Source organism: Myotis brandtii, unplaced genomic scaffold, assembly GCF_000412655.1.
Source record: "Myotis brandtii unplaced genomic scaffold, ASM41265v1 scaffold657, whole genome shotgun sequence".
In the NCBI taxonomy this organism is placed as follows: domain Eukaryota; kingdom Metazoa; phylum Chordata; class Mammalia; order Chiroptera; family Vespertilionidae; genus Myotis; species Myotis brandtii.
Window position 1 is genome coordinate 1,839,388 of NW_005370552.1, and position 21,247 is coordinate 1,860,634.

Below are 21,247 nucleotides of genomic sequence, written 5' to 3' on the forward strand. Positions count from 1 at the left end.
TCCCCTCCCCCCCCTCCCCCTCCCCAAATACTCTCTTCAGGATATTGGCCAACACCTAAGCATCACACTGATACACCTGAGGAAATGGAAGAACTAAAAGTAAAATGGACACTTCACCAAAGAAGATATAGGGATGGCAAATAAGCATATGAAAAGATATTAAACCTCATCAGTCATGAGGACAGTGTAAATTAAGACTACAGTAAGATGCCATTACATATCAGAATGGCCAATTTGAAAAAAATTACAATATCCAGTGCTGGCAAGAGTGTGGAGCAATTGGAACTCCCATGTGTTGCTGGCAAGAATGTACAATGGTCTGGCCATGTTGGGAAAGTTTGGCAGTTTCTTATAAAGCTAAACACTTATCATATGACCCAACAATCCCACTCCTAGTTACTTATACAAATGAAACAAAAATTTAAGTTCACAAAAAACCTATATGCAAATGCTTATAGCAGTTTTACTGATAATTATCCCAAACTAGAAACAACCCAGATTCTTTCTACTGGAGACTGGTTAAACAAACTGTGGCACACGTATCCCATGGAATACTCCTCAGCTATAAAAGGGGTGAACTATGATACATACAACAATAAGAATCTTACTATGCACTGAAAGGTACATGCAACCAATAAAGTGGATATATATACCTTCAGACAATTAAAGATTAGAAAATAAAGCTCCTTCAGCCAACCCATATTAAAAGGCTGCATTATGCAAGTCAACATTTGATTAAAACCAAATAAATTTATCTGACACCAACATCTCCAAACCCTCCCAGTAGTTGCGTTCAATTTTTTTCTTCTTATACAAAGATGCCTCATTTCAAGCAGAAATTAGGCCTCACCATAGGAAAGATCCCAGGATGAGAAATGGGGGTATCTATACTAATAAAAATGTAATATGCTAATTAGACCGGACAGCCGACCTTCAGGAAAAACCTTCAGAAAAAAACCCGGGGCTGCAAGGGCCCAGGCAATCCTCCGTGGCTGCGAGGGCCGAGCCCCTTGCACGAATTTCGTGCATCAGGCCTCTAGTATCTTATATTCCCCAAGCCTGCCTGCAAATTATGTAATTTCTTAGAGAGAATTTTCCTCTCTCCCCCAACCCTACCCTCCTGGGTTGAGAATCACTATACAAAAGTCAGTTATCCAATAAAATATATTTGCAAATGAAATTAAACAATAAATCATTCAAGATACTGACAGAATTACTGAACTGGATCACTTTTGCATACTTACAATGTAGTATTGTGGAAGGCGAGTAAGTTTAATGAACAGCTTATTCTTAGAAAGTTTTCCAATAGGATGAGTTGAGTAATTGGACAGCTGCAATGTTTCAGTGCTTATTGTAGGCAGATGTTTTATAGATTGTTTGCAACGCTGTTGTCCAAGCCAAAACCTTTAATTTAAAAAACGTAATCCACATCATAAAATCATAGAATTTTCTGATTAACATTATGCTAAGTGAAAGAAGCCAGTCATAAACAATCACAGACTTTATGGCTGCATTTATATGAAATGTCCAGAAAAGGAAAATCTACAGAAATGAAAAGTAGGCTCATACTTGCCTGTAAATGAGCACCTTTGCGATAATAAAAAATGTTCTCAAACTGGATTGTGGCTATGGTTGTACACCTCAGTAAATTTACTACAAGTCACTGAATTGCACACTTAAAATGGGTGAATTTTATGATAAGCAAATTATACTTCAATGGTTATTTCAAAAAAATTAATGTTCCATGATAAATTAGTGACGAACTGGTTATTCATCAAAGATCATTTGCGAAACAGTATAATAACTGACAACCAGAGGATTTTTTTTTTAATTGTCATCTGAGCATATGTTTTTATTGATTTTAGCGAGAGGAAGGGAAAAGGGGAGAGAAAGAGGAAAGATGGGAGGGAGGGAGGGAGGGAAGGAAGGAAAGATTGATTAGTTGCCTCCCGTATGCACCCCAATCAGGGATTGAACCCACAACCTAGGTATGTGCTGTGACCCGGAATCAAACCTGCAATCTTTTGGTGCCCAGGATGATGCTCCAACCAAGCCACCTGGCCAGGGCCAGGGGACCTTCCTTATAATTACGTGAGTTTAAGGCTTTTGGGATTTAGCTTTCTGGTTTTAGTTATATTTCTGCAGGCTGGAACTGCCAGATAACCTTAAGTTATGCAAACTGTGAATTATTGAGCATTTAAGTATTTAAACCTTGCTTGTTTAGCCAAAATGCACACACAAAAAAATGATGCTAAGCCACAAAAATTTTAGAAATTGTTACCCAGAGTAATGACTATCATTTTTTCACATACAAACTAAACAGCCGTTCAAAGGCTCATGTAAAAAAAAAAAAAAAAGGGAAATGTAATATTATCTTTCTATTGGCTTTCATCTCTATTGGCATTCAAAATCATGTCCTGTTAATGAGAAAAATGACTTGATATCAAAATGTTTGAATTTTTACCAACTAAAACTTCCAAAGGGGAAGAGGTAGGCTAGAAAAGCAATAGACCCACCCCTTCTCCATTTGCCAGCTTTCCCCTTGATCGCTAAAATTTATGTTTCTCTCTTGGAATTTTTGTTGATTTATTAACTTTAAGAGAGTTTGTTAGAGTTGCTATAACGGTACCTTTGTGGACTAGAGTGGTAATGAAACCTTTAAGGATTATCTCTAGCTCCATTTTCAATTTTATTTAGTTTCACAATATGAAGCATTCAAAGGCTTTTGAGACAAATTGAACAACACTATCAGAGAAGCAGAAATGATTATTTTGAAAGCGTCAGCTGGTAGATTCATACCATGACGATTCTCCTAGATAAGAACAAATAAGACACTATTGCAGAGAACACTAGCTACAATAAAATTCCTTGTGTAGCGTACTTGTGTAAGAGAAAATGTGGCAAGGAACGCAAGTTGAATGTCATGCCCTTCATACCTACATTTGCTCTAGAGGGGAATATGATATGAAGCACTGCCATCCTGGACATATTCCAAGAGAATTTAGATTCGACCAGTAAGTACTAAAAGATGTTCGAGCTTCATGTCATAAACATTAAGGACCGATCAAGAGCAATAATGGAGCCCGTGCAGGAGGCAGCCGATCTATGATTCTCACTTACCAATGGTGTTTCTATCCCTCTCTCCCTCTCCCTTTTTCTCTGAAATAAAAAAATATATTTTTTGAAAAAAAGCAATGATGGAGAAAATGTATCCATTTGCCCTAGCCGGTTTGCTCAATGGGTAGAGCATCAGCCTGCGGAATGAAGGGTCCAGGGTTTGATTCTGGACAAGGGCACGTGCCCAGGTTTCGGGTTCGATCCTCAGTGCAGGGTGTGTAGGAGGCAGCCGATCAATGATTCTCCCTCATCATTGATGTTTCTATCTCTCTTCCCCTCTCCCTTCCTCTCTGAAATCAATAAAAAACATATTTTTTAAAAACGTTTCCATTTTTAGTATTGAGCTAAATAATTAAGCTTACTTAAGTTGTTGAACCCAAGGAACAATCCGTTTCATATCATCATTCACAGACTTCTCCATGTCATCCAAAGTGGCCTGATCTAAAAAATAAAGCATTTTTATTAATTGCTTGTACAAGACACAATATATCTAGATAGCACAAAACTTAAATGAAATTATTATTTTAGGCAGAAAGGAATGTTACTTTTGAGTTAGAAAAAAAAACTAAACTAAATGCATCATTAGGCATAAATTAACCTAAATTGTTTTCCCTCTTTAACATTTAGGGAGAGTTATAGTTAAGACAACTAATTAATAGAAAATGTATACTTGCAACAAGAATAAGTAACAAATACATTAATTAATTCTTTGCCTGTATTTTAATTCCCAAAATTCTTATGTCAATTGGTATTTTTAACTTATATGTATCGAAAGCTCTTAGTATTACTAGACGAAGATCCTTAAAAATTAGAACAACTATAAAATTCCATTGTAATACTTATTAAACACAAATGGTCTCTGGCATAAACAAGAGCTGCTGGCTGAAGATTAGCATGCTAAATGTCACTTAGAATTTTTAATGACACTAGATAATGCTAATAATAGAATGTTGAGCCAAAAGCTAAATATAAAATGATTTCAACTAAAGAAAAAAAATACAGGAAAAAGAAAAAGAACACTGCTATGGATTGAGCTGTATTCCCCTACCTGCCCGTGATTGGAGGCAGGGCCTTCAGGAAATAACTAGGCTCAGTTAAGGTTGGGGGCTTCATGATGGGATTAATGCCCTTATAAGAAAGGCCAGAGAGCTTGCTCTCTCCCTCTTCCTGCCACGTGAGGACAAGTGAGAAGGCCGGAGTCTGCAAGCCAGGAAGAGAGCCCTGACCATAACTCAACTGTGCTGGCCACCTGCTTTCAGACTTTCAACCTTCAGAACTGTGAGAAAATACATTTCTGTTGTTTAAGCCGCCCACTCTGGTTCTTTGTTATGGTCGCCTGAGATGAGTAAGATAAGCATTGATATCCTAAAATAACAAGGATTGCCAAGAGCAGGGGTCCTCAAACTACGGCCCGCAGGCCACATGCAAATACAAATATTGTATTTGTTCCCGTTTTGTTTTTTTACTTCAAAATAAGATATGTGCAGTGTGCATAGGAATTTGTTCATCGTTTTTTTTTTAAACTATAGTCCGGTCCTCCAACGGTCTGAGGGACAGTGAACTGGCCCCCTGTTTAAAAAGTTTGAGGACCCCTGGCCAAGAGAAACTATTTTTTACTGCTTCTCTCATTTTTACATGTTTAGGTTTTTACTTATGAGAATGTACTGTGTTAATAATCAAGAAAACAGTTAAAGTTTTTAAGAACAAACAACAATTGCCTGGTTGGTTTGGAACCAAAATTAAAAGGTAATTCATAAATGTGTCACTTATCATTTAGCCATCACAAATGTGATGTGATTCAAAGTAATGCGGCCAGTACTCCACGAGCAGCTTGTATAAAAATCTATCTTTATCGCCAAACAGCATAACTAGAAAACCTTTTATTTTCAGCAATCTATGTAGCTTAATGTTAATTTCAAGTGGCAAATGTGCTAATATACTCAAGAGCAATGTCCCATGAGCAATACAAAAACACTAAGTTCCTAGTATGTCACCATTTTAGAACACCAACTCAGTAACAGAACATGTAAGAAATCAAACTTTAATTTCTACTGTATTTAAGCCAGAAAAAAATCTTTTCCTCCAGGATTTTGTACCCCAAGTTATCTTAGATGTTTATAGCCAAGAACGACAGAGAATCCCTTGTGGCCATCTTCATGTCACCCAACTATTAGTGGTAAAATCGTTACATCTAAAACACATCAGCCATCAACATTATGACTTTTACGAAAGAGAAGCAACATGAATGTACTTCATATTGGAAGTTTAACTTCCGGTACAAGAAAATCCAAAGTGGAGCTAAAATGGGCCCCAAGGAACAGATGTCAGCGAGTTATTCTTTCCATATCTACTACTCTCTACACTGCTCATGCCACTCTTCTCAATATCTAGTGGCAGAAATTTTTAATTTTGCTTTTGTTAAAAATATTTTTCCTTACATTGAATGACTATATCATTTACTAACTTACCAAGTCCATAAAGCATCAATTGGAACATTCCAGAATGTAAATCCACAAAAATGTGTAGACACTCCGAATTACCACAGGGCTCCAAGATGGGAACAACGAGAGCTGGAAGTGCAGTCTCTATGGAAGCTGAACAGTTAAGAATTAAAAAATTATATTTCTATCTGAGCATTTCGGAAAAAAAAAAGTATATCTCAGAGACTAGAAACAAGTCAACTATTAAACAATCCTGACTATTAGAAGAAAAACGTGATTTTTGCAAATTGGAATTTATGAAGGCAATTAGGAGCTCAAAAGGAAGAATGTAATCTCAACGTGGTGTGAAACAAATATGCCCAACTCAAATACCATAGCAAAAAAGTCCCAAGATGCCTTAAAAAACATTAAAATAGCTAGGGAAAATTTAACCCCATCAGTGAGCTGGGTCCTAGTTTTACTTTCACTTAGTAATGACCAATAAGTTAATTTTTAAGGATTTTCTTTGATATAGTGGGAAGCAAATCAGTTGTTTGGGAAATCAAAGAAGTTTCATCTATGGCATAAATATTCTCAATGCCATTCTTCATAAAGAAAGGTTTTGTGCGCCCTAGCTGGTTTGGCTCAGTGGATAGAGCATTGGCCTGCGGACCAAAGGGTCCCAGGTTCAATTCCAGTCAAGGGCACATGCCTGGGTTGCGGGCTCGGTCCCCAGTGGGGGGCATGCAGGAGGTAGCCAAACAATGATTCTCTCTCATCGTTGATGTTTCTAATGTTTCTATTCCCTTCCTCTCTGAAAGCAATAAAAAATATATTTAAAAAAAGGTTTTGTGGCAATTAGGGCCCATGTGCTTAAAAAAACAACAACACACAACACGTGAGAATTATTGAACATTACTGATGATACAGGAAAATTTTTTTCATTATTTATACCTCATTTTCAAGTTACAGATAAAATAAGAACATAGGCAGCTTCTCTACACAAATCCCCAAAGCTGCCAATGTATTTGTTCTAGACTCTAGAGCAGGGGTCCTCAAACTACGGCCCGCGGGCCACATGCAAATACAAATATTGTATTTGTTCCCGTTTTGTTTTTTTACTTCAAAATAAGATATGTGCAGTGTGCACAGGAATTTGTTCATAGTTTTTTTTAAACTATAGTCCGCCCTCCAACGGTCTGAGGGACCGGGAACTGGCCCCCTGCTCTGGAGTCTGTCAGTATTTCTACCAGGCCCAGTGAACTTTCCGCTTCAGCCCACAAGCTGGCAGAAGAGACTAAGAAAGGAGCAAAGCACTGAGCACACCGCGTGCTGGTCAGATCAGGAGCTGTGAAAGGAATATGCTCTTCGGGCCGCCACCTTCCTCTAAGGCTACAACACAGAGAAAAGGCAGAGCGTGAGGAGAGCGGAAATGGAGGCCCAGCCTGTCATCAGGTGTGGCTTCTCGGTGCTATTCTGTTAAACAAGGACAACATCTAGCTGTCCATGCCGTGGGTCCTTAGGAGGAAGAAGTGACAAGTTTGCAAAGGTGATTTAAAAAGCAAAGTGCTTAACAATGTACATTCCCTTACGAATCAAAGAGACAAACCAAAACATCTTATTATGAATTTGCAATAATTGAAATGAGTGAAGTTACCATTGGTACTATCTATACAAATTATCAAACAAATTAATAAAGCAAAAAAAAAATGGAAAGAGATATAGTCAGATGAAAACAAACTGCTTTCAAGTATGTCTGGTACATCTCTGTATACAAATGTTTAACAGCAGATCCAGCAGAACTCTCACCTAAAAACAAACAAAAAATAGAACAAAAAACAGAACAAAAAGGCACACACAGGAATTTCTTTACACTATTTTATAATTCAGAACAGTGTGACAAATTAGTTCATGTTCTGCTGAAATGACTGTGTTAACATAATAAAAAGTACTTACAGATTTGAAGCAGGGTTGCTGACTTTAAAACTTATCTGCACTGTTACAATTCCTAACGGGGTAGAGATGTATTCCTTAAAGCAAAAACATTTTTTGAAGCGTAGCAATGGAGTAAAACCAGTTCTGACAACTGGGATAAGGATGATAACTTCAATCTAATTATAAAAACCGAGTGTTCTTGAAAAGATAGGGGATCAAAGTAGACTATACAACACAGCCCAAAAGATAGAAAATACTTTGATGTCTATCTCTGAACATATTTTATGACCACCCATGTCCATAAAATAAAAGAGATAAGGCCCGAAGCACTTAAAGGCAGCAGGTGTTAAGTTATCCAAAAATGGAGAAACCTGTGAATACAATACAGAAGGGAGAATTACAGGCTGCGCCAGATGCCAGGGCTACGCACTACTTTTGCCTGCGGCAGCGATACACACACCTATTTCCTCTTTTGTTCCTCCCTAGCTATTCACTGAGGACAACATGAGGAACGCACCAGCACACAGTAATGTGAAGGGTGAAGACTGAAGACAAGCAACCAGGCACACTTAGGAATGGCTGTGTGCTTCACAGCTTCTGAACTGACCCGGACACCCCAATTCCAGTGCTGACAGACCACAACCCCAGGGGGGCACCCCAGCTTTCAAGAGGCAGGCAATGCTGCGAATGGGGCCACATGGCAAGCCGGCCTCAGTGCCTCCCACTGCCTGTTATTAAAGTTCTCTCCAAAGCCCTGCCTACTTTCCCGGAGCCTTTGCCCACCCCTTCCCCCCCTTAAGAAACCATACTGCCACCTGGGCGATACAAAACCCGCCGCCTGTGCCTTCTCCTGGCCATTCCTTGAGCTGCTCCCCTCCCCGAGCTACTCATGTCCTCAGATCATCCCAGTGAGGCGCTGGAGGAAAAGCCAGCTGATAGAGGGCTGCATAAAGGGATTCCAAGAACAGGCCCTGGTCCCAGCCAAGGACCTGACTAAAGCATGCTTTAAAAAAAGGGATCCAGTAAGACTGCATGAGGAGTATCAATGCATGAACATGAATCTAAAAAACAAGGTAAAGCCCTAGCCGGTTTGGCTCAGTGGATAGAGCGTCGGCCTGTGGACTGAAGGGTCCCAGGTTCGATTCTGGTCAAGGGCACATGCCCGGGTTGCGGGCTCGATCCCCAGTGTGGGGCGTGCAGGAGGCAGCTGATCCATGATTCTCTCTCATTATGGATGTTTCTATCTCTTTCTCCCTCTCCCTTCCTCTCTGAAATCAATAAAAATATATTAAAAACACACACACACACACACACACAACAACAACAACAACAACAACAACAAAAACCACACAAGATAAAGCATATGTCCTAAGATGGTGGGTCAGCAGGCCCTTTCCTATGGCGGTTCTCATTTCCAGGACTGTCTGATTAAAGTAGGACTGAGAGTTCCAACCCCATCGGCCAGCACCTCCCTCCCCTCTAAAGCTTAGTTCCCCAAGCCCCTTTCTCTAACACCGAGGACTCCACAGACACCTGGGCCTTGGAAACCACCCTTTTGCTGGAGTTCTAGAGATCCCGGAAGAGCCCGGACATCCGCTAATTACAAATGAGGAGAATGGGGCCCGAAGACTGTGATCATTCAAGACACGCAGCTGAACTCAGGTCTTCTGGCTACTAACTCAAGTAGTGACATCGCTACCAAATGCTGCCAAAGAAAAATCTTCGTAACTTATTCAAACAGCACTTCCTATGTAACACATACTTAGAGTCTATTTTTCAAAGTAATTTAAATATCCCCTGGGCAATCATACTGAGTTTTTTTTTACTTACTAAGTCTTGTTTACAGACTATACTAAAGTAAACCAGAGCCTATCACAAGATCACAAACCCCTATTTTCTGCAATCCCAACAAATGAAATTTTAGAATTTCTCTATTTTGAAAAACTAGAAATAAGAAAAATTAGAAAAAATTAAGATTGCAAAAATACTTTAAAAGTTTTCATTAAGAAGAAAAGGGGCACTTCAACAAGGGTGCCCAGACAATTAAATAGGGGGGAAATCATCTTTTTAACCAAATTTACTAGGACAACTGCATATCCCCAAACAAAAAACTCAGTTGGACCCCTACCTGAAAGTAAGAACTAAAACTATAAAACTCTTAGAAGAAAACACAAGGGTACATCTTCATGACCTTGGGTTAAGTAATGGATTCTTTAGGTTTGACACCAAAAGCACAAGCAACTAAAGAAAAAAATAGACAAATTGGACATTGTCCAAATTAAAAACTTGTGTTACAAACGATACCATTTAGAAAGTGAAAAGACAACTCATAGAATGAAAAGAAATTCTTGCAAATCATGATACATGAAAAGGAACTTACAAAAAGAACTGTTATAACTCAATAATAAAAAGGTAATTAATCCAAGTATAATATGGGCAAAAGATCTGGATAGACATTTCTCCAAAGATAAGTGAAAAGATGCTCAACAATCATTAGGAAAATGCAAATCAAAACCACTATGAGATACCACTTCATACCCACCAGGATGGCTAGAAACAAAGATAGACAATAACAAGTGTTGGTGAGGATGTGGAGAAAACTGGAATCCTCACATGCTACTAGGGCAGTGATGGCGAACCTTTTGAGCTCGGCGTGTCAGCATTTTGAAAAACCCTAACTTAACTCTGGTGCCGTGTCCCATATAGAAATTTTTTGATATTTGCAACCATAGGAAAACAAAGACATATTTTTGATATTTATTTTATATATTTAAATGCCATTTAACAAAGAAAAATCAACCAAAAAAATGAGTTCGCGTGTCACCTCTGACACGCGTCATAGGTTTGCCATCACTGTACTAGTGGAATAAAAAAGAGGTGTTAAACATGACAAAAGGTAAAACATAGAGTCACTATATGACCCAGCCATTCCATTCATAGGTACATATATATCCAAGAGAAATGAAAGCATAGGTCCACACAAAAACTTGTACATATTCATAGCAGCATTATTCATTATAGGCAAAAAGGTGGAAACTAACCTCATCAACAATGAATGGATAAACAAATGTGGTATATCTATACAATAAGTTATTTGACAATAAAAATGAACTACTGAAACATGCCATAATATGGACAAACCTCAAAAACATTCTGCTAACAGAAATACACAGAAGACCATACATTACAGTAAGTCCTCACTTAATGTCATCAATAGGTTCTGAGACTTTAAGCAAAACAGCATATAATAAAACCAATTTTACCACAGGCTAATTGATAATAAACAAGAGTTTGGTTCCTATGGCATCTCAGCAACGTTTTAACAAAACAACATTGAACAATATGGTGGACCGGCTTATTTGAGGACCTGCTGTATATGATATTACTCTGAAATTTCCTGGAAGGCAATTCTATAGACAGAAACAGATTAGTGGTTGCCAGGGAGCTGGTGGGAGGGGTGAATGGGGGAGTGACTGCTAATGAGTACATGGTTTCTTTCGGGGATGATTAAAATGTTCTAAAATTAGATTGTGGTGATGGTTGCACAACTCTTTGAATATTTTAAAAAAACACTGAATGAGTGAATTATATCTCAATAAAGCAGTGAAAAAAACAAAAAGGAGGGTCCAATGAGAGTTTTAATTATGCTTTCCAATCATAAATTTTAGGTCTGTATTTAGTAACATTGCTTGAGGGATTAAAATGGGGGGGGGGGTGCAACTTACACTACATCTTATAATTAAATTTAAATTATTAAGACTTGAGAAATCTAATGCTAAACCTTGATGGGGTTAAAGGACATACCCCCTCAAAGTAGATGGAACAACTACATTCGCTAGATGCCTGGCACACCCTTCTTTAAGGCCCACATTTGCATTTTTAAGTTGAGCTACTCTTCCTCTTTTAGCTTGTCTTAGATCCTCTTTTTCACCTTCCTTGGAAATTTGTGTTCTAAATACACATTTATTTTCCTGACTTTGTCTTTTCTTCAGGCAGTGTCTTTCTCTACTTCACCAAAGCAGTTCCATTCCAGTGTGACTAGTCTGTACCTAAGAAGCTGCCTTTTTAAGTATAATGGGTTGATGTGGGCTCTGTGATAATGAAACGCAGTACCTTTGCTACTAGCGCTATGAGGACTTCTTATTTATATGGCACTTCACCAACATCATCTCACTTAAAGGCTGCTCACTGTGGGTACAAGGTAGCCACAGCCAAAAACAACTGGGGCAGGGATAGTAAATATGCCCATAATGATACTGTGAAGCTATATTCCTAGAACGAAAAGTACTTACTTTCTAAATGACGGACTGTCCCCCTAAAGCTCTGAATCTACTAGGTAACTGGAAGATTTTTCACGGTGTGTCTATCTGTATTTCTTATTTTGAACCCTGTTAAAGTATTAACAATTCAAAAAATGTTTTAAAAGACAAAGCATACATTCTGCTTCAAAGAGGCCCATTTTATAACTATAGTATAAACATTTGCAAAGCTGCCTTAACCTTAGAAGAAAACCTAAGAGAAATAAAATTCATATTAAGATGTTAAAATAGCTTCAATTTCAATAGGAAAAAAAAGAGTTTTAAGGAGGGTCAATATGCATACATTTCAAATAAGGCCAAGCTAAATAGAAAGAAAATAAGGGGACAGTTAGGACAAGCTGGGCAGATCACAAGTTAAAATGCAAAAATGTCCAGCCTTCACAACAAAACCTATATATCAGGAAAGAAGTCACACTAAGACAGACCCTTCAGAAAATAAAAGTGAATACTAATTTAAACAAAAGAAAGACAAAGATGCCTATTTAAAAGAACCTACAGTTTTCATTGGCATTGTAGCCTCTAAGAATGGTCTTCAGTTCCTGGAGCTTCTGATGCGCTCGTGCACGAACGCTGTCAATCAGGAGTTTTTCTATTGATAAGTGATCAATCTGCATAGACAAGAACAACAGAATCACATGTGCAATTTAAACATTTTTACTTTAAAGCTTGAATAGATTATTGTGCTTCAAGATATTTCCTTTTAGAATCATAATGATTAAGCACAAACTTAAAGTAAAAAAATAACCATGTGGTACTGGTAGCTTAAAGACTACAGGTAACATTTTGATGAGTATAGATCAAGATACTATATGTATCAGTTATCATAGAGATTAAATGACCTTAAAAACAAAATGATGACCTGATCAAAATTACAAAATATGAAAGAACATCTTTAAAACTGCAGAAGCATAACAGTCATTTAAAACAAGTTCCATAAAGGGTTCTAGGAACAATTAGGTAATTTAAAGAATTTACACTAAAAGTTTAAGTATAAATGATAAGCTACATTATATTAATTTAATTAAACCAATATTAAAATATATTGAGATATCTACCTTCATGGCTTTTTCTACTAATTTGGAATCAGAAGCTGGCAAAGGAGGATCATGAAAAATCTGTAAAGGCTTCGAGCCATCATTCTCATCGATTTTAATTGTAACTTTGTGAACAGATGCCGTCCCTGTTTTTCTCCCAAGAATCTGTTGACTAAAGAGAAAAAATATACAATTTTTTTCAACAACGCCTGTTAACTTTTGGGATGAAATAGAGGCAATCCATTGTGTGTCTGAGCCAGAGGCCAGAACATGGCAGGCCCTCACTGTTTGTGGAGGGAATACATTAATATTGGGAAGACAGCTATTCTGTAATCAAACACAATATTTGATTTACTGCATCCAAAAAAAAAAAAAAAAACCCACAAAAAAACCCACAAACAAAAAAACCCCAGACACAGAATTTAAAAATAAAACACATGCATACAAATAAAAAAAAATCCCAAAATAGAACAACCTGTATTTTAAGTGATATCTATTCATCTCTGATTCCTTTACAGAAAATGGGGATCAAGCAAAGTTCGAATAGGAAATTGGGACTGTAAGCAGCTCGATACTAATTTTTCCCGAAACCCTCCCCCAAAAAGATTTTAAAAGGAGCAATTCAAAGTGTAAAACTGTGATAAGCAAGCAGGTTTGTTTTTAAAACAATATCCAATAATCTAAGTCTTTTAGCAATCTGCTTTGAGCCCAGAGTCACCTAACTCTTTAAGAAAAGTCTTAATACAAACAGATAGATGTCTACGTATTTCAAACATGCCACATTCTAAGAAAGCTGTCAATTATGGATGTCCTCTATAGTTTCTAGGATACCATGGGACCTCACTATACAAAATCATATTGCCAGAGGCACACAGCTATCAGTATATAGTGCATCAGATGTACGAGAGAAAAAGAGAAACAAAAAGAGTAATTACAGTCAGAGCTGGAACCCACCAGAACCAACTTTACTTACTTCCAAACGGAGAGGGAGAGGCACTTCCCAGGATGATACCTTTCCACCTGCACAAGGTCTCCCCACCGCTCCCGGATTAACATCAGAGTTTGGGAATGTAGCACTTCTAACTGAAGTGACAAGCAAAAAGAATCTGATGGATCTCGTTAAGCAAATATAATACATATCACTACAACAGCCAATGAAGTACAAGCAAACTTCATTTAACAAAAGCTCTAGTCCTAAAAACTGGTTCTGACAGAAATTTCTGGAATTACAGTTCGCCAATGACTTATCCTAAAAAGTGGTATAATTTGTGGCATAGTTTTAGAAAAATGTATATTTAATTTTGATCCAATATAAACAAACCATTTAGTTGCCCCTTAATTCATTATAGTTTAGAGAATATGGGTAGACCAATATTTTTTCTCCAAATAGTACTACTTCTAATTCATCATTTTCTGTTTTTACCCGCAAAGTCAACAGCAAATTTACAACTTGGTTTACTACCGATTACTATTCTTCACATTGACTAGTTTCCCCAGCCCTATTTCTACCCAACAAAGTGGATGGGGAGAGCTTAAGCTGCTACAGTTTGAGATGAGGGGCAGATGGAAATGTGGAGGTGAGAAGGAGACACAAATTCCTTATAAACATGTGTCTCAAATTCCAGAAGGATACGCAGGCAATTGTACATGTCCTGAAGAGGTTTCTCATCAGCAAAGAGCCTAGATTGTACCAGCTGATGGATAAAGTTGATTTGCATGCTATGAACCAAGGCTCGTCCATCTTCCATTCACAGGAGAAAACAAAGTGGTTAATCAGAAAAGCGTACAGATCATGTCATAGTACCAACTATGGAAGAATATATTAACTAATAATAAATTTTTAAAAAAGAATTGAAACTATCTATGGAAACTAGAGAACATTATACTTAGGCACCGAAATCTCTAAGGTCAGTAGGTAATTATGATTATCGTGAAATCTGCTTCAAATTACAGGATAAATTGCTAAACACATTTATTATTCTGCCAAACTGTTTCAATGATTTAAAAAACTCAAACATTTAAATCAATACTTAGGACTTCAATCCAGATTTATGATTTACCTCCTGTTTCCTTATCCTCTACTAGAATTTCTAGCTTGAGCAGACGCCATGGAACATCAGGATCATCTCCCATTACAGTCAAGGTGGCTTCAAATTCTCCTTCAACTCGAAACTTCACCCGGCCATTTGCTTTTAAAAGAAGAAGAGTAAGTCTACTTTGCTAAAAAAAAGAAAAAAAAGTAAGCAGCTCTTTGCTAACCCAGAACCTTAGTCTTGCTTATAAGAAATTTTAAATAGATTGAATGTTTTTTCACAAATGTTCAAACAATTCAGTGGTTCCTGCATAAGCAGTAGCCAGGTTCTGGGCCATTAAGAAACCAAAGGCAACTCTTCTGGCATCAAGGAACAAAGGTGATCTCACCCACCTGTCAGCTTCAAACACCAGCACTGTATTTCCAGGTAATAAAAGAGAAATGACAGGGCTGACCAGTCACAGATTCAAACACCATCAGAATTGTAGGGCAAAACCTCATAATGATATTTCTTTTAATAAAATCCCAAAAGCTTTAAAAAAATATTTCCAACAAGTCAATTCTTAAAACAAGAGCCTTCAGGTACATACCAACTGTAAGATTTGCTAATTGAGGAGGAAGATCGGTGGTTACAAGCCGATGTCTAAGAATCTGGTTCAGCTGGTGAAGGGTGGCTTGTTTCTCAGTTTTGGTAATTGGGTCTGGAGGAATAATTTTGTCCTTCAAAAAAATTTAAGTGATTTTAAAATAATGTACAAAGAGGCGTAATTTTTAGCTGTGTCTTCTTAACGTAGTATTTTCTTACTTTACCCAAGAGAATCTTAACACTCATTCCTGCCTTCTACACCCAATAATAGTGACCTTTACTCTCATGCATTAGAGTGCCACGTGATTCCACCAGTCACTCAGCTAAGATGGTCATGCAACATGATCTTCTTCGTGTTCTATTTATGAAACCAACTTAATGTCACGAGATGACGTCCACCACTTAGAAGTATAAAATACAATACTACTAAGGCAGTCAAAAACCAGCATAGTAAACTTCTTAAAACACTTCCCCAAAGCAACCAGCATGCAGTATTTTCATAACAGAAATAGATGTAAGTTACACCTGCATATCTGTTCTCCCTCACCGAAAAAAAATGATCCACCCATTTTCATAGCTACTCACATTCTGACCCCAATTTATTTAAACAAAACACAATCTTAGTTATACAGGAAAAAACAAATAAATATTTGTTTTAAAAGTATGAAAGTTTTTGGTAGTTTACTTAATAATATAGTAGATCCAATGCCAAAGCCTTCAGCTTTTAAGAACAGGGTTGGTAGGAGAGAATGTACTTACCCTAATGCAGGTTGGCAGCCGTGGGTAAGACCCAGTAGTCAATACATCAATGGCATATGGGATGGCAAAACTAGGTAGGCGCGCATGGACCAGCGCATCTCTAGCTAACGAGGCCAAGCGGTCAGCAGTGTCCACAAACAAGATGGCTTGTTGGTCTAAAAAGCTGGAGATCATCTTTAAAGCAAAGGGTAAATGGATTAATTAAGCTTCCTTGGCAACTAGCAACTTTTCACTTCAAATATCACTGATTCATTTCAAAGTAAACTTCAAGGGGAATTAATATAGGTATTTGCTATTACAAAGTATTTCTTCAAAAAATTTCCAGCCCTGGCTGGTGTGGCTCAGTTGGTTAGAGCGTCGTCCAGTGCACCAAAAGGTGGTGCATTCGGTCCCTGGTCGGGAAGCTATGGGAGGCAGCTGATTGACGTTTCTCTCCCACATCGATGTAGCTCTCTCTTCCCTTCCTCTCTCTCTCAAATCAATTAAAAACAAAATATATCCTTGGGTGAGGATCAAAAAAAGAAATTATTAAAAAATAATTTCCCCCAGTATCTTTTTGAAAACAATAATCTTCTATTAATTTAATTCGTTTCTTCATCCTTAACATTCCAGATACACAATTATCACGTTAGAAAACATAAATAGATTAAAATCCTTTTTACTACTCTTACAGACTTCTGGAGCTGGTTGGTGACAAGGAGAAAATTCTGGATGTCCTAAATTCAATTACAGAAGGCCAGAGGGTGGAAGGAAGAGACAAAAGGGGGTCAATCAGTTAGGTGCAGTGCAAAACCAACAAAAGACTGCTCAGACTCCTCAGTGCAGGTCTGCATTATTAAATTAACTGCCAGGTGGCTATTTCAGAGATTATCTAGAAAGAGAGAAGAGCCAGGCACCTTGAACCCCAGGAGCCCCCTCTTCTTGTTGACACATGAGCTTTAAATAGTCATGGAATTAGCCCTGCTACACCTTCTCCCACCCGCTTTGTCTATAGCGAATGTAAAGCCTTTCAGAATGGCTTACATCTCCCCGACCCCCAACTTGCTGTATGAAGCCACTGGCAAAACTCCAGGAGGACGGACATGTCTGTCTTTCCTACCTAGCCATGCTGCTGGTGGTTTAGACTCCATGCCCCAGACAGTCTTCTTCTCCTCCTTTTTTTTTTTTTTTTTGCTAGCAATGGCCTAATAAACCCTTTCTTTTAAAAAGACTTTCAGTTAGCCCTAACCGGTGTGGCTCAGTGGATAGAGCATCAGCCTGCAGACTGAAGGGTCACAGGTTCGATTCCGGTCAAGGACATGTGCCTTGGTTGCGGGCCCCAGTAGGGGTGCAGGAGGCAGCTGATCGATGTTTCTCTCTCATCGATGTTTCTAACTCTCTATCCCTCTCCCCTCCCCTCTGTAAAAAAAACAATAAAATATATTTTAAAAAATAAAAAGACTTTCAGTTAAAATTTTTGTTGGCAATGAAGTGTGGACTCCTGGACCCAGACTACCTTGATCTCAGTGTTAACTCTGTAACTTAACTGACCCTATAAACTTGGATAAATTATTTAATCCCTCTGTGCCTCAGTTTTTTCATCTGTGAAATGGAGATGACTTCCAACCTCATGAGGTTGTTCTGAGGATTAAGAGTTAATGCGGCCCTAGCTGGTTTGGCTCAGTAGATAGAGTATCGGTCCCAGGTTCAGTTCCGGTCAAGGGCACGTACCTCAGTTGCAGCCTTCATCCCCAGCCCTGGTCGTGGCAAGTGCAGGGGGCAACCAATCGATGTTTCTCTCTTTGTCTCTCCCCTTCCCTTCCACTCTCTAAAGATCACGGGGAAAATATCCTCCGGTGAGGATTAACAACAACAAAAAAAGAGTTAATGCATATGAAACCTTTGGAACAGTGCCTAGAACATATAAAACACTCAATAAACATTGCTCATTATGAGATCTAGGTCAACTTCATGCCCAATACTTCCCATCAGTTCCCTAACTCAGTGCATTTCACAAGGGCATCTGGGCTCTAGAGCTCATCACAAAGCTGAAATCTATTTCCTTGAAACTTCTATCTTCTACTTCTATTCTGGAACAAAACTTAGTCTCTCATGCCCTTCAAATTGGGGAAGTCCAACCTATTTTCGAGCTAACCATTCCATGTCACTTCAATTAGCCTTCACATCTCCAAATTCCGGACTCACCATCCTTGTCCCAGTACCTGCAAATGCTTGTGTATCAGTAGCCAACTTAAAATATGGCATCCAGAATTTATACATCATGCCCTACATTTTCTCAGCATTTCCACACTCACAATCACCATCAGCTTAGAGATAAGAAAACTGAGGCTTAAGTTAAGACACTTGCCCAAAGAAAGTCAGTCAATCAGAGACTCTGGAACCAAAAATGTTTCTTCTAACTATTAGACCAGCAAAGCCCAGCAGTACAAGTGCTACCTTCTATGACTAGTGAAAGGGACCAAAGGTTTGCCATCCCAACATATACTTTGGGGGCTATTTTAAGCTGGTTATTTTTAAGAAACAAGACTCAGAAAGAACCTTTGCCCCTCCTCCTTACCTGTCTAAAGGAATTCAGATGGCAAAGCCTGTTTAGAGGAAGGGAGCATCACCTTAGCATCATAATAGAGATTAAATGTGGCAGACAGAGAGGAATCTAGCAAAGCCTGTTTGTTGGGCTCCCCTCTGTGTCCCATTGTTTCTGGGTGGCCCAGCAAGAATGCTTACCACATGTTTGCTCTTTCTCAGCTACCTGTAAATTGCCTGCTTTCTCTCTCTGAAATACCAGACCCTGCCTCCCTCTCCTTAGTCCAAAATAGCATATAAGCCTCACTGCCCAGTCTCATAGCATTATGTAACCTCCATAGGTACATATTAAGAAACTTGGACATTTTCTCCTATTAATCTGTCTCATGTTAATTTGATTTTTCGCCTAATCAGAAGAACTTAGAAAGATGGGAGGAACATTTTTTTTTGCGCCCCCACACTAGTAAAATGGATTTCTATCAATGCCACCGACACTAACTTCTTTATTAGAAGCCATTGCTAAAACACAGCAAGCTTGGAGTTAACTAAAAGGCCTTAATCTTTTGTACATGAATCTTTATGAATCTCTAACAAGCAAGATCTGCTTTTCCATCCCAACTTAATGCAGGACTAGAATGTGTCTGATTTTAACATATTTAAAACCATTTTTAATCTTGCTTTCTTTGAACTTCTGAACTGGTTTTTACTCAGATTTAGGTCATCCCAATTTTCCCTTTACTCCGGACACTAAAAATGCTTATCAGGCCAAAGCCAAGGCCAAAGAATAACAAAGACCTGCCTCAACCCTAATGGGGTGCCACAGTTTATCCAGCCCAAGTCCCTCTACCTTAAACATAGGTAATTAATGAAACACTCTAAACCACCTTGCTCAACTCAAAATATACTAACTTCAGCTATACTCCTTTGTCTTAGAAGTCAAATAAATAAAGATTAAAACTTTAGTTTTGAGTAACTTATTAGTGACTTTATGTCAGTCCCTAATGATCAGCATGTTCGTTTTTTTCTTTTAAGTACTCACCTATCAGCTGTTAATATGGCTAATAATCTTCCTTTAAAATTTAACTGAGCACCAAATAGACATTTGTCTAAGAAAAATATACAAATAGCCAAAGGCACATGAAAAGATGTTCAACACCATTAGTCATCAAAGAAATGCAAACAAAACCACAATGAGATGCTCTGTCACACCTACTAGGACAGCTAGAATCAAAATGTCCCACAAGAACAAGTGTCGGCATGGAGAGAGTGGAGCCCTCAGGTATATACCCAAGAGAAATGAAAACATATGTCCACACAGAAGCTTGTACATGAATGTTTATAGCAACATTATTCGTAATAGCCACAAACTGGAAATAACCTACATGCCCATTAACTGATGAGTGGACAAACAAAAACCATACAATTCAGCCACAACAAACAATGAAGTACTAGTACATGCTACACTATGAGTGAATCTTGAAAACATTATGCTTGGTAAAAGAAGCCAGTCACAAAAGACCACATGTGATGATTTCAATTATATGAAATGTTCAGAATAGGCAAATCTATAGAGATAGCAGAGTATTGCTTGCTGGGGGCTAGGGGCAGGTACTTGGGGATGATAGCTAAAAGGGCAACGGTTTAATTTTTGAAGTGATGAAAATGTTCTAAAATTGACCGCAGTGATGGTTGCACGTACCTGTGAATACGTATACTAAAAACCACTGAATTGTGCATTTTAAATGGGTGGATGGCATGATATGTAAACTACATTTCAATAAAGCTGTTGTTTTTTTTAAATACCTCTAAGAAAACAAGAGATATTTCTCTTTTTCTTAGATAAAACATTAGTCAGACTAAACTGTGTATTTATACACTCAGTTACACATGTAATATGTCTGACAGGGCTAAAGATCATGATCTATTCATATCAAGCATCTCTAAAGACACAGAAGTGTCAAAACACGAATAATCCTCTAATTCTCCAGCTGATGGACTTTATCTTTGACATAAACACATCTATATCTACAGTCACAAAATGAAAACAATATAAATCCAATGAGACTTTATCAGAATGACTTATTTGAATAGCCAATTCAAAAAAAATAACAGAATACTATACTATGAATTAATGAAAGATGAATGCAATATGGCTCAATATCAAAACCAAGAGTTTTGGTTTATGTTGGATATGTTATTGAAGCACAACTCAGTATCAAACAAGTAACTTAACTACCCATGGTATAATTTAGGATTTAACACGTTTTTGAACAATTGAACACTTGGATTTGATATACTTTAGTAACACCTAACTTTTCACTGAAAGTTTGAACATCTTTAAGAAAAGATTACCCCAAATTAACTAATTATTGAAAAGAAACCTTCTGTTTTTCAGAAATACTATACCATGCTTCTTCACTTTGGCCAAAATAGATTTATTTAGACTTGGTGCCCAAATTTCCAAAACAATGAAATGAAGTGTAAAATTTCTGATAAATAAGCTTGGAATAAACCCGTTTAAG

At 37.9% G+C, this 21,247-nt stretch overlaps 1 protein-coding gene across 1 annotated transcript in view; it reads right to left on the bottom strand.

The window, feature by feature from the left end:
* MED14 (mediator complex subunit 14) overlaps positions 1–21,247 on the bottom strand; it is a 62,587-nt gene that overhangs the window by 32,735 nt on the left and 8,605 nt on the right. Inside the window, exons 4-13 of the mRNA XM_005880887.2 lie at positions 16,203–16,376; positions 15,448–15,577; positions 14,886–15,014; positions 14,459–14,566; positions 13,799–13,931; positions 12,847–12,997; positions 12,288–12,399; positions 5,586–5,711; positions 3,480–3,558; positions 1,245–1,404 (exon numbers count right to left, since the gene is read on the bottom strand). Of these exons, the coding sequence (XP_005880949.2) occupies positions 1,245–1,404; positions 3,480–3,558; positions 5,586–5,711; positions 12,288–12,399; positions 12,847–12,997; positions 13,799–13,931; positions 14,459–14,566; positions 14,886–15,014; positions 15,448–15,577; positions 16,203–16,376 (1,302 nt within the window). The remainder of the gene's footprint in view (positions 1–1,244; positions 1,405–3,479; positions 3,559–5,585; positions 5,712–12,287; positions 12,400–12,846; positions 12,998–13,798; positions 13,932–14,458; positions 14,567–14,885; positions 15,015–15,447; positions 15,578–16,202; positions 16,377–21,247) is intronic.